General features: G+C 39.6%; 1 protein-coding gene across 1 annotated transcript in view; it reads right to left on the bottom strand.

Annotated features, from left to right (window-relative positions):
* Positions 1–13,317, bottom strand: part of PPP1R21 (protein phosphatase 1 regulatory subunit 21) — a 557,069-nt gene extending 543,752 nt beyond the window's left edge. The window contains exon 1 of the mRNA XM_053712717.1: positions 12,270–13,317. Within this exon, the coding sequence (XP_053568692.1) occupies positions 12,270–12,326 (57 nt within the window). The 5' untranslated portion in view covers positions 12,327–13,317. The remainder of the gene's footprint in view (positions 1–12,269) is intronic.
* Positions 13,318–15,137: the final 1,820 nt, after the last annotated feature.

The following is a 15,137-nucleotide window of genomic DNA, read 5'->3' as shown; positions in this document are numbered from 1 at the left end:
AAGAGGACATGGCACAGAAAATTAAGGTGCCAAATTTCCATGCATAAAAACTGAAATGGGCAGACCCCATATTTGGCCCTGTAACTTCTGTAAACCCCATAAAACCTGTACATGGGGGGTACTGTTTTACTCGTAGGACCTTGACAAACACTAATATGTGTGTTTTATAGCAGCAAAACATAAAAGGTTGATGACAGAGACAGCCAAAGTGCAGTGTTTGTGCAAAAAACGCATGCAAAAAAAATCACCATTACATTTGGCCAGGTGTTGTGACTAAGGGGCTCCACAAAAAGATGTGACATGGGCCTTTTGGAATACCCTAGGGTGTCTTCTTTTGAAAATGGTATGCCATGATGGGGTAATTTTCATTCCTGGGCTGCTATAATGTCTCAAAGTGGACATAGGCACAGAAAATTAAGGTGCCAAATTTCCATGCATAAAAACTGAAATGGGCAGACCCCATATTTGGCCCTGTAACTTCTGTAAACCCCATAAAACCTGTACATGGGGGGTACTGTTTTACTCGTAGGACCTTGACAAACACTAATATGTGTGTTTTATAGCAGTAAAACATAAAAGCTTGATGACAGAAACAGCCAAAGTGCAGTGTTTGTGAAAAAAATGCATTAAAAATAAATGAGCACTACATTTGGCCAGATGTTATGCCTAAGGGGCTTCACAAAAAGATGTGAAATGGCCCTTTTGGAATACCCTAGGGTGTCTTCTTTTGAAAATGGTATGCCATGATGGGGTAATTTTCATTCCTGGGCTGCTATAATGTCTCAAAGAGGACATAGGCACAGAAAATTAAGGTGCCAAATTTCCATGCATAAAGACTGAAATGGGCAGACCCCATATTTGGCCCAGTAACTCCTGTAAACCCCGTGAAACCTGTACATGGGGGGTACTGTTGTACTCGTAGGACATTGACAAACACAAATATGTGTGTTTTATAGCAGTAAAACATAAAAGCTTGATGACAGAAACAGCCAAAGTGCAGTGTTTGTGTAAAAAACGCATACAACAAAAATGACCACTACATTTGGCCAGGTGTTGTGACTAAGGGGCTTCACAAAAAGACGTGACATGGCCCTTTTGGAATACCCTAGGGTGTCTACTTTTGTAAATGGTATGCCATGATGGGGTCATTTTCATTCCTGGGCTGCTATAATGTATGAAAGGCAACTTAAGCCCAGAAAATGAATGTGCCAGATTTCTATGTAAATGGGTAGGCCGTATGTTGGGCCTTGTAAATTCCAGAAAACTCAGAAAACCTGTACATGGGGGGTATCGTTATACTCATGGGACATCGCTTAACACAAGTATGGGTGTTTTATTGCAGTAACATATATCAGGATGATGATATTCACAATAAAATCATTTGGAAAGCTTCAAATTTCTTAATTTCTCACACTTACTTTGATTTTTTTTATATAAAATTATAGTTGAGAAATAAATCTTTTATGCCAAAAGAAAGCCCTATCTGTCCTCTAAAAAACAATATATAATTAGTGTGGGTGCACTTAATGTGAAAGGGGTAAATTATGGTTGAAAAGACATATAGCTGAAATTCAAGGTTTCGTTTACGTTCAGAACTTGAACAATTGCCTATGTCATGAAAGGGTTAAACTTCAACACCAGACAAAGTTTCCCTCAGAGTACAAATCTGTCATTTCTACCTAAGGGAATCTGACAAGCGGTTTGTAACAAAACTAAGTAGCCTAATATGAAGAGGATATTCTTTCCTAAAATCCAAAGCTTATGCCAGGAGTTAGTTAGAAACTGGACATTTATGCTATTATTGTATGAAAACTAAGTTATTTATTAAGTAATAGATAACAGTTCAAATGTAAATCACATTGTGATTGTTGGGATCAAAAATTGTCTTAGAATACCCTTAGCTCAAAACATCTTTAGCATCCCAAGATGAATTCTACAGCATAATAACAGAGAACAAAGGGATTGTTACTGATTCAAATTTTAACCTAATGCTAAATATTTAACATGTTGTCAAACTTAAAAACAATATTTAACCATATTTCACTGATTAACAGAATCACTGCTCTATGGTGTGTGTGTGTCTATGGTGTGTGTGTGTGTCTATGGTGTGTGTGTGTATGTGTGTGTGTCTATGGTGTGTGTGTGTGTCTATGGTGTGTGTGTGTCTATGGTGTGTGTGTGTACAAGGTTGCAACAATGAAAAGGTTTCTTCAAGTGAATTAATCTGTTGCTAGTGTGTCACATTAGGAGTGTTTTTCTAAACAAACAGTGCCCAGACTGATATTTATGTTAAAGGGGCAGTCTACTCCAGAACTGTTATTGTTTTTTTAAAAAAATAGATAATCCCTTTATTACACATTCCCCCGTTTTGCATAACCAACAAAGTTATATTAATATACTTTTTACCTCTGTGATTACCTTGTATCTAAGCCTAGATAGCCCCTTATTTCAGTTCTTTTGACAGACTTGCATTTTAGCCAATCAGTGCTGACATAACTCCACGGGAGTGAGCACAATGTTATCTATATGGCACACATGAACTAGTGCTGTCTAGCTTTGAAAAACAGTCAAAATGCACGGAGATAAGAACCGGCCTTCAAAGGCTTAGAAATTAGCATATGAGCCTACCTAGGTTTAGCTTTTAACTAAGAATACCAAGAGAACAGAGCAAATTTGGTGATAAAAGTGAAATGGAAAGTTGTTTTAAATTGCATGCTGTATCTGAATCATAAAAGTTTAATTTTGACTAGACTGTCCCGTTAAGTGCTTATACCAAGTTTAGGCCAGAGGGGAGGCCTTTTTGTTGTGCCCGTTTCCTACTCTTTGGGATGCCAAGTCGTGTGAATGAGGTGTTTACTGAGATCTGCAGCAGATGATTATAGGAATGCAGCTTTGCGGCTCCATCTTCAAGACATCCGGCGCGGAGCATCCTCTTCTGGCGTTGGTGACTGAAGAATGAAGGTTCCTTTAAGTGACGTCATCCAAGATGGCGTCCCTTGAATTCCGATTGGCTGATAGAATTCTATCAGCCAATTGGAATTAAAGGTGAAAAAATCCTATTGGATTTTATTTTAGCTAGGTAGTTAGTAAATAGTTAATAACTATTTAGTAACTATTCTACCTAGTTAAAATAAATACAAAATTGCCTGTGAAATAAAAATAAAACCTAAGCTAGATACAATGTAACTATTAGTTATATTGTAGCTAGCTTAGGGTTTATTTTACAGGTAAGTATTTAGCTTTAAATAGGAATTATTTAGTTATAAATAGTAGGTTTTATTTAGATTTATTTTAATTATATTTAAGTTATAGGGTGTTAGGGTTAGACTTAGGTTTAGGGGTTAATAAATTTAGTATAGTGGCGGCAACGTTGGGGGCAGCAGATTAGGGGTTAATAATATTTAAATAGTGTTTGCGAGGCGGGAGTGCGGCGGTTTAGGGTTTAATATGTTTATTCTAGTGGCAGCGATGTCTGGAGCGGCAGATTAGGGGTAAATAATTTTATTTTAGTGTTTGTGATGCAGGAGGGCCTCGGTTTAGGGGTTAATAGGTAGTTTATGGGTGTTAGTGTACTTTTTAACACTTTAGTTATGAGTTTTATGCTACAGCTTTGTAGTGTAAAACTCATAACTACTGACTTTAGAATGCGTTACGAATATTGCGGGATAGGCTGTACCGCTCACTTTTTGGCCTTCCAGAAAAAGCTTGTAATATCGGCGCTATGGAAGTCCCATTGAAAAAAGACTTTACGCAAATTGCGTAAGTTAATTTGCGTTAAGGCCAAAAAAGTGTGCGGTGCCCCAAACCTGCAAGACTTGTAATACCAGCGGTAGTGAAAAAGCAGCATTACAAGCCTTAACGCTGATTTTTCACTCATACCGCAAAACTCGTAATCTAGCCATAATTTATGTATTAAACTTAGCATGCCCTGTCCATGGTCCACAACAGTATTATCCAGCCCCCAGACCTACTTTAGTAATATATATCTGGACGCAAAAGAATAATACTCACAAACAAAACCTCAATTGATATGAGGTATCAATCATACGTATAGTACATCAGTACGGGTAATCAGAGGCAGGTAAATGATTCCACCGTGAACACACAGTGGAAACAAGATGAATATAGGCCAATGTTCCAACGAACACTTATAAATATAAAAAATAGGCTGTCTCCTGAGTGTTGAATCTGGCTGCTTATTTTAACTGGTTCCGATATAGCGGTGTTTGGACAACGGTTCATCTCGCTAATATCTGGATTTTTTATATTTATAAGTGTTCGTTGGAACATTGGCCTATATTCATCTTGTTTCCACTGTGTGTTCACGGTGGAATCATTTACCTGCCTCTGATTACCCGTACTGATGTACTATACGTATGATTGATACCTCATATCAATTGAGGTTTTGTTTGTGAGTATTATTCTTTTGCGTCCAGCAATAAAAGCCTTTTTACTTTACAAACAGTATTATGCTATGTCCTTTGTCTCTCTAATCCACATAAACAACGACAGAGTTACCCGCGAGAGACCGGCATCACCCTCACTTGTCAAGCAGGCCCCAGGGAGTCTAACAAGCCGAATACACAGCACGGAGCCCGGCCCTTACCTGACAAGCCTGAGATCTACAAGACACCGTACAGGAATCTAAAAGAGTCGCTTGAGGATCGTTTGAGCGGAATACTATATGCAGTGCCTGTTCCTTACCTCATGAGATTGAGGTCAGCTAACGTAAGTAGGCTGTGAGCCCATACGGGATTGTCGTTTAATTTACCTGCCTACATTGCTAAGAAATCATCCTGAGCACGAGAACTTTATCACCTATATAAGACTTGACTAAATATCTGTGAAGAAACTTCAGAGTTTATTGCATATCTGATTGTTCGTTATTTCTTTATACCGAGAGAAGTTTTCAGTGCAGCAGATCTATTGCATAGCGCACATTGCATGCTTCTGTTTTATAACATCTGAACATATATTGTAATACAACAAATGTTTCATCAGGTACACACTTAAGAACTAACTAACTGGAGTAGGACCTTCTTTTTACCCTAGTTCATGTATCAAAATTAGGTTGTTTCACTATAATAACACTCTACAACAGTCACTATTTGTTGCGAGTGATATTGATTCTTTTTATATGCATGTCCGCCTCCCTATCCACATAAATACATACAACTCTATCTGTTACACAGAGATTCAATGATTAGCGCTGTGTAGTGTACCACATCTTTCTCTTTTTCCAATTAATACGGTGTGATTACTTACAAGGGTAGCGTGAACACACCTTTAGGCTCACTCCAGCAGCTTTTCTACTTTCAGTGTCAGTTTTAGCGCCTCCAGTGCGGCCTATACTTAGGTACAGTACGCATCACAGAAACTCTTTTCATCAAAAAACATATATACACACATATACATACATACACAAAACACGGAAGGGAACTGCACTCTCATACTGGACCGGGTACACATCCCATGACCCCGCAACATGCTCAGCCCTGGATGCCACTGGCACTCACAGGAAGCTGTGCTGTCCCCAGAGTCACAAGCAGTTAACCCCAGACAGGTCTGGGTGCAAGAACCATAGGGAAAATTACAAAACAAATTAATACAACACACAGAGAAAACCCAGCACTCACTTACAAGCTCTCAGCTAAGATTTAAAAGCAAAAATGGAAAGGTTAGTTACCGCATCTGGCCAAATGGGACAAGCCCAGGTACCTCGTCAAGGTCCTTTCCAATACCTGGGACCCTAAAACAGCCACACAATGCAAGCTCTCAAATCCAAACAAATTGGGAACAAGGGAAGGGTGCACAGGCTTATGTAATCACCCTAGACATATACAAAACACGGAAGGGGACTACACTCTCATACCGGACCGGGTACACATCCCATGACCCTGCAACATGCTCAGCCCTGGGTGCTCACGGGCATTCGCAGGAAGCTGTGTTGTCCCCAGAGTCACAGGCAGTTAACCCCAGACAGGTCTGGGTGCAAGAACCATAGGGAAATTACAAAACAAATTAATACAACACACAAATAAAGTCCAGCACTCACAAGCGCTCAGCTAAGATTTAAAAGCAAAAATGGAAAGGTTAGTTACCGCATATGGCCAAATGGGACAAGCCCAGGTACCTCATCAAGGTCCTTTCCAATACCTGGGACCCTAAAACAGCCACACAATGCAAGCTCTCAAATCCAAACAAACTGGGAACAAGGGAAGGGTGCACAGGCTTATGTAATCACCTTAGACATATATAAAACACGGAAGGGGACTGCACTCTCATACCGGATATGTACGCATGCACGAAACGCGTCAGCTGGTACTTACCTTGTGCTTAATGTTTAAGCCTGCTCCTGAATAAACTGCTTTTGGATCTACTGAAAGACTCTGCACCTCTTTTTTTTCCTCATCGCCAATACCTGGGACCCTAAAACAGCCACACAATGCAAGATTTCAAATCCAAACAAATCCGGGAACAAGGGAAGGGTGCACAGGCATATGTAACCATATCATAACCTTTCCATTTTTGCTTTTAAATCTTAGCTGAGAGCTTGTAAGTGAGTGCTGGGTTTTCTCTGTGTGTTGTATTAATTTGTAATTTTCCCTATGGTTCTTGCACCAAGACCTGTCTGGGGTTAACTGCTTGCGACTCTGGGGACAGCACAGCTTCCTGTGAGTGCCAGTGGCACCCAGGACTGAGCATGTTGCAGGGTCATGGGATTTGTACCCAGTTCCCTTCCGTGTTTTGTATATGTCTAGGGTGATTACATATGCCTGTGCACCCTTCCCTTGTTCGGAGTTTGTTTGGATTTGAAAGCTTGCATTGTGTGGCTGTTTTAGGGTCCCAGGTATTGGAAAGGACCTTGACGAGGTACCTGGGCTTGTCCCATTTGGCCAGATGCGGTAACTAACCTTTCCATTTTTGCTTTTAAATCTTAGCTGAGAGCTTGTAAGTGAGTGCTGGGTTTTCTCTGTGTGTTTATATATATATATATATATATATATATATATACACACATACATATACACATACATATATACACACACACACACTCTCACACTCTCAAAATGTGTTCATTAGCATTGTTTGATTCAGCCAAGACCAAAGATGTTTTTTTGTTTTTTTATCATTTTAAGGGCAAAAAGAGGCTGCTTCTTGGATGGTAACTAGCCATAGAACAAGCTATTATGCTTTTGTTCGTTCCCAGGTTGAGCGCTTTTCTCTTTTATTTTATGCAAATTATGACTCTTAGGGAAGTCTCCCTAAGTGTGATGCGGGAATCCAGACGTGGACCCGTTGCTCAGTGTGCCTAGAGGGATATGGCTGCACCTCACTAACGAGGCCCACACTAGGCCGAAACGTACGTCTGTGGTTTTTCCGTTTCCCTTGTTAAGAGAGGGATTCCCTGGTATTTTGGGGCTGGACTGTACTGTTAAGTCAGGATCAGACTGATATGCTTCAGGAAAGTTATTCTCTGTGAAAAGCACATGTTGAGCAAAAAGAGGCTGCTTCTTGAGTGGTAACTAGTCATAGAACACGCTATTATGCTATTGTTCGTTCCCAGGGTGAGAGCTTCTCTCTTATTTTATACTGCCAATATGCACTTTAGGGCATTTTTGGTTTAATAAATATGAATTTATTATTTTCTGTAGTGTAGGTATCCCTCCTTACCATCCCACCTCCCTGATCCCCCCCCAAACAGCTTTTTGTACTTCCCGACTCCCCCCGTCCCCGCTATCTTTGTTACTATCAGTCAGTCTGCCAGTAACAAGTTAGAGCACTTTTTTATTTTAATTATCGATTTATTTTCTGAAGTGTTGGAATCCCCTTCCCCCTCCAAGCAAATTCTTTTTTTTCTGTAGTGCAAGGACCCACCTCCCCCTCCTAGCCAGCAGATTTTCTGTAGTGTGGGGACCCATCCTTCCCTCTCCCTGTTTGCTGTAGTGTAGTGCACGATCAGGGCTCCTTTACCATAAGAAGACTTATGCCTTCTACGCCCCGGGATGCGGCTCCCACTGTCAAAGATGACAGCAAGGACCACAATGTGCGCCTCTATACTAGAAGTAGAAACTACACTGGACAAAGTACTGTGTGATGTAGTACCTACGCCAAAAAGGTTCAAGGGGTTATATACTACCTTGAATTGAGGAATGAGCTCTCTCTCTCTTAGCTTTCCCCTTTAATAACGAAATACTTAATTTTTGTATATAGAGAGATAAAATAAAGAGGTCTGAGTGGAGTGCTCCTAAATAAATAACATTTCTCATTTCTAGACAGGTTTTCCAGTAGCTGTGATGTGAGAGATGAGATTTGTTTAAATACCTTTGAATTATATTAAAATGTAGTATGTGGTCTGGACAAAGTTTAACCCCTTAACGACCGAGGACGTGCAGGGTACGTCCTCAAAAAAAAGGCAGTTAACGCCTGAGGACGTACCCTGCACGTCCTCGGTGTGGAAAGCAGCTGGATTGATCCTGATCGCTTCCAGCTGCTTTCCGGTTATTGCAGTGATGCCTCGATATGGAGGCATCCTGCAATAACCTTAAATGGCCATCCGATGCAGAGAGAGCCACTCTGTGGCCCTCTCTGCACCGGACATCGATGGCCGGTATCGTTGGTGGGTGGGAGCGAACTTGGGAGGCGGGTGGGCGGCCATCGATGCGTGGTGTAATGTGCAGGGGGGCGGGATCGGGGCGGGAGCGACGGGGGCGCGCATGTGAGCGCGCGCGTGCACGGGGGGCGGCGGGCGGGCGCGTGCACGGGGCGGGAGCGGGAGGGAACCGCTACACTACAGAAAAAAAATCTGAGAATAGCTCTAAATAATAAGAAAACAAAAATGTTCAATACAGTTTCTAAGTGATCTGCAACTTGTGGGAGGTTGGTGGGGGGGGGGGGGGAAAGCTACACTACAGAAAAGGGTTTTTTTTTAGAAAAAAATATTCCTTTTTTTACTAAACTGGGTACTGGCAGACAGCTGCCAGTACCCAAGATGGCGCCCGCTAAGGCAGAGGGGGAGGGTTAGAGAGCTGTTTGGTGTGGGATCAGTGAGGTTGGGGGCTAAGGGGGATGCTACAAAGCAGCATATGTAAATATGCTAAAAAAACCTAAAAAAAAAAAACAAATATACCTTTTATTTTAGTACTGGCAGAGTTTCTGCCAGTACTTAAGATGGCGGGGACAATTGTGGGGTGGGGGAGGGAAGAGAGCTGTTTGGGAGGGATCAGGGGGTCTGATGTTTCAGGTGGGAGGCTGAGCTCTACACTAAAGCTAAAATTAACCCTGCAAGCTCCCTACAAGCTACATAATTAACCCCTTCACTGCTAGCCATAATACACGTGTGATGTGCATCAGCATTTAGTGGCCTTCTAATTAACAACAAGCAACGCCAAAGCCATATATGTCTGCTATTTCTGAACAAAGGGGATCCCAGAGAAGCATTTACAACCATTTGTGCCATAATTGCACAAGTTGTTTGTAAATGATTTCAGTGAGAAACCTAAAATTGTGAAAAATTTAACGTTTTTTTTTTTATTTAATCGCATTTACGGTGAAATGGTGGCATGAAATATTACCAAAATGGGCCTAGATCAATACTTTGGGTTGTCTACTACACTACACTAAAGCTAAAATTAACCATGCAAGCTCCCTACAAGCTACCTAATTAACCCCTTCACTGCTAGCCATAATACACGTGTGATGCGCAGCGCCATTTAGCAGCATTCTAATTACCAAAAAGCAACGCCAAAGTCATATATGTCTGCTATTTCTGAACAAAGGGGATCCCAGAGAAGAATTTACAACCATTTATGGCATAATTGCACAAGCTGTTTGTAAATAATTTCAGTGAGAAACCAAAAGTTTGTTAAAAAATTTGTGAAAAAGTGAACGATTTTTTGTATTTGATCGCATTTGACGGTGAAATGGTGGCATGAAATTTACCAAAATTGGCCTAGATCAATACTTTGGGATGTCTTCTAAAAAAAATATTTACATGTTAATGGATATTAAGAGATTCCTAAAGATATTAGTGTTCTAATGTAACTAGCGCTAGTTTTGAAAAAATAATGGTTTGGAAATAGCAAAGTGCTACTTGTATTTATGGCCCTATAACTTACAAAAAAAGCAAAGAAGATGTAAACATTGGGTATTTCTAAACTCAGGACAAAATTTAGAAACTTTTTAGCATGGGTGTTTTTTGGTGGTAGTAGATATGTAACAGATTTTGGGGGTCAAAGTTAGAAAAAGTGTGGTTTTTTTCCATTTTTTCCTCATATTTTATAAATTTTTTTATAGTAAATTATAAGACATGATGAAAATAATGGTATCTTTAGAAAGTCCATTTAATGGCGAGAAAAACGGTATATAATATGTGTGGGTACAGTAAATGAGTAAGAGAAAAATTACAGCTAAACACAAACACTGCAGAAATGTAAAAATAGCCTTGGTCCCAAACGGACAGAAAATGGAAAAGTGCTCTGGTCATTAAAGGGTTAAAAAAAAAAAAAAAAAAAAAAAAAAAGATTTTTGCAGTTTGATTAATACTTAAATGGAGAAAAATAGCAAAACAAAAAAAGTCTAAGTTATATGTAAGAAAAAGTGCAATAATACAGTTACCTAAATGTGTGTTTAACCCCTGCAAAGAAGTTAAATTCATAGTTAAAGGGATTTGAAACCCCACATTTTTCTTTTTCGTGATTCAGATAGATCATAACATTTTAAACAAGTTTTTCATTTACTTCTATTATTTTTCTTCGTTCTCTTGGTATCATAGGTTGAAAAGCAGGGGTATATGCATAGGAGCACTATATAGCAGCCGTTTTGCAAGAATGTTATCCATTTGCAAGAGCACTATATAGCAGCACTATTTCCTGCAATATAGTGTTCCAGGTGCCTACCTAGGTATCTCTTCAACACAGAATATCATTGGACCAATTAAAAATTTGATAAATAAATTGGAAACTTTTTTTTAAAAAATGGCATGTTCTGCATGAATCCCAAAATATTTGTTTTTCTTTAAGAGGACAGTAAACACCAAAAATGTTATTGTTTACAAAAGATAGATAATCCCTTTATTTAGCATTCCCCAATTTTTCATAACCAACGCTGTTATAGAAATATACTTTTTACCTCTGTAATTACCTTGTATCTAAGCTTCTGCTGACTGCCCCCTTATATCAGATCTTTTGACAGACTGGCATTTCAGGCAATTAGTGCTGACTCTTAAATAACTTCAGGTGCATGAGCACAGTGTTATCTATATGAAACACGTAAACTAATGCCCTCTAGCTGTGAAAAACTGTCAAATGCAGAGGCGGCCTTCAAGGGTTTAGAACTTAGCATATGAGCCTACCTAGGTTTAGCTTTCAACTAAGAATAGCAAGAGAACATAGCAAATTTGATGATAAAAGTAAATAAGAAAGTTGTTTAAAATTAAAAGCCCTATCTGAATCATGAAAGTTTAATTTGGACTTTACTATCCCTTTAAAGTCAGCTTCAGAGCAGCAGTGTACAACTGGGATCTAGCTGAGCACAACTAATGGGCAAAAGGCATATCTCTGTAGCTACCAATCAGAAACTAGCTCCTGAGCCTATCTAGGTGTGCTCTTCAACAATTTATGCCAAGAGAACAAAGTAAATATAATAATAGACAAACTGAAATGTTTAATTTAGACTTTCATGTCCCTTTAAATTCTATTTATTTCACTAAAACAGAAATAAAAATATAAGGACATCCATCTCTTTTGAACATCACCTGTAAATGTTCCTTAAATCGTTTTGGAAATACACAAAAATGATAAATGCCTGTAAATGATTCTTTCATGGTGTTAGTATCACAAAGGGTGCACAGAACAAGGTTGTATAAAGGGAAGAAAACACATTGAGAAAGGGGGTAATTGCAGGCTTGGATAAATTATGCATAGATATATTGCTAAAAAGCATTTTCTTTTTGCAGTGGAAGTCATACATGAATAGGATAGGAATGATCATATGCAGGGCTCCGACACCCAATGCAATGCTTCTGTTTACATTAGGCTCTTTGCTGCCACAGGAGAAGGAAACAGTGTTATATTGAAAATATGCTGAGAAAACATTAAATAAATTACAATAAAAAAGTAGCTCAACAAACTAATATTAAAATAAGAGAATAACTAATTCACTGAATTAAATAGTCTTCACCTCCTTCCCTTATATACTGAGGTTTTTTACAGCATTGACACAATAGATTATCTACAAAACATAACATTACCCATTTTTCATTGCATTACCTTGGAATACTCCTGTGCCAACTTCTGGTATTTTCCCTGTAGATCAGCGCTGGCCATTTTCTGTCACTTGAATGTGTGTCTCTATAATAAATAATGGCTTGAGCTTCAGTATGGAAAATAGATTCTTAGTTGCTTGTGTTTGCTTTATAAAAAAAAGGAATCTGATGCCAGGTTGCGAGTGATGCCACTTAGTATCCTGTCCCTGTATTTGAGTGTTTGCTTCCCTGTATGATTGATATATAAGTTTCTCTGTCACTGGCTGTTGATTTCCCTTGCTAAGCTGATAAGTGGTGTGATTGCTGGGCTGTTACTTTTAAGGGAAATTATGATATTTTCATTACTTTTGGTGTGATGCAAGCTGTGTGTCCAGTCTCTGCTTGTGCATGTGATACAGGTTCAGTCTATACTTTCTGCCTAAGTATGTGATACAGGATCAGTGTTGAATATATCTTTATAAATGTGGCACAGGCACTGTGTTTAGGCTCTAAGGATGTGATACAGACTCAGCCTTCAGACTGAATACTGTGACTGTATCATATTCACAGACAGACTCCCCTTGTGCATGGGATGCAGCCTCAGTCTTCCGCTTCTGTGGATGTGCTGCAGGGGGTCAGTATTCAGCCTCTGTGCTTGTGCTGCAGGGTGCTCAGTATTCAGCCTCTGCATGTGCTGCAGGGGGTCAGTATTCACCCTCTGTACTTGGGCTGCAGGGGGATCAGTATTCAGCCTCTGTGCATGGGCTGCATGATCCGTTTTCACCTTATGTGCGTGTAATACAGTGTCCTATCACTGTATGTGCTTGTCTGTGATGAGGGGACTGAGGTACCTCTCACTTCGGCTAGTTAGTATGATACAGGATCAGCCTCTACCAGTGGGTGTGATGAAGGCGCAGGCTTCTATCTGTCTGATTGTTATGTTGAGTCAGATTCCGCTCCCAGCAGGTTAGCTGTAGGGAGCTGTCACTGGTGTGCACAGAGGAAGTTGCCCACAGAAGCCTGTCAGTATAGGTCTCTGGGGCATTACCCTCAACAATGAATTAGCCTCAGCAATTACCGGCGCATACAGATGACATCACTTGACAGCGACCAATAGAACATCAGCTTCTGATTTCCTACAGTTCCTGTATCCTCTTTCGCATACTAAAAGATCTCACATCCCCAATTCCTCACGTCTTGTTATCTTGTCATACGCCTCTCTGCCCTGACTGCTCTTGTGATGTATTTGACAGTTAATCAAGAGCCCGGGCTATGACTATGCTCTTTATACGCCTAACGCCAATCATGCCAGAGTTGATTACTTCTCAGTTAATAAAGAAACTGGGTTATGTAAGAAAAAAAACTTGTGAAAAAAAACTTATCAATTAACTGGAATTTTATACATGAAATTAAAAAGGAAAATACAAAGAGAACAAGAATAATAGAATTGTCTTAACATTTTTTGGTGTATCCTGAATTATGAAAGTTTAATTTTGACTTTCCTATCCTTTTAAATATGTCCTTTTTCTACTACTATGTTTTTTTCCAAATATATTGATATTATCTAAAAATATCTTTTACTAATTGCTATTATATTTATACTTTTCTCATAGCTATGCATATTTATTTGTTTAATGCATATCAATCCCTTTAAATTCTTACCCAAAATGTATCTACGTCCAATAGACTTTAAAGTTGAACTTTGCAAAAAAAGTCATCAGCTAAGATTTTCTAAAGGATTGCAATATGTCACTGGGTCTATTACAATTATTTAGAAAAGTTATAACATTTTATTTTTTACAAAATTCACTATTAAAGTCTATGAGATTTTTGCACATAAGTAATTTGATAAAGAACTGTAATAGCTGTTTATTTTTCAAATATATTATACACACAGGCAGTAATAGACAGACATGCACACACAGGCAGTAATAGACAGACATGCACACACAGGTAGTAATAGACAGATATATGCATACACAGGCAGTAACAGACATAGATAGGCACACACAGACAGTAATAGACAGCGACATGCACTCACAGGCAGTAATAGACAGAGACATGCACACACAGGCAGTAATAGACAGAGATATGCACTCACAGAGAGTAATAGACTGAGACATGCACTCACAGGCAGTAATAGACAGACATGCACACACAGGCAGTAATAGACAGAGATATGCACTCACAGGCAGTAATAGACAGACATGCACACACAGGCAGTAATAGACAGAGATATGCACTCACAGAAAGTAAAAGACTGAGACATGCACTCACAGGTAGTAATAGACAGAGACATGCACACACAGGCAGTAATAGACAGATATATGCACTCACAGACAGTAATAGACAGAGACGTACACACAGGCAGTAACAGACAGAGACATGCACTCACAGGCAGTAATAGACAGACATGCACACACAGGCAGTAATAGACTGAGACATGCACTCACAGGTAGTAATAGACAGACATGCACACACAGGCAGTAATAGACTGAGACATGCACTCACAGGCAGTAATAGACAGACACGTGCACACACAGGCAGTAATAGACAGAGACGTACACACAGGCAGTAACAGACAGAGACATGCACTCACAGGCAGTAATAGACAGACATGCACACACAGGCAGTAATAGACAGAGATATGCACTCACAGGCAGTAATAGACTGAGACATGCACTCACAGGCAGTAATAGACAGACATGCACACACAGGCAGTAATAGACAGAGATATGCACTCACAGAAAGTAAAAGACTGAGACATGCACTCACAGGCAGTAATAGACAGAGACATGCACACACAGGCAGTAATAGACAGATATATGCACTCACAGACAGTAATATACAGAGATATGCACTCACAGACAGTAATAGACTGAGACATGCACTC

Source organism: Bombina bombina, chromosome 4 (assembly GCF_027579735.1).
Source record: "Bombina bombina isolate aBomBom1 chromosome 4, aBomBom1.pri, whole genome shotgun sequence".
NCBI classification, from domain to species: domain Eukaryota; kingdom Metazoa; phylum Chordata; class Amphibia; order Anura; family Bombinatoridae; genus Bombina; species Bombina bombina.
This window is presented reverse-complemented; position numbering and strand designations above follow the sequence as displayed.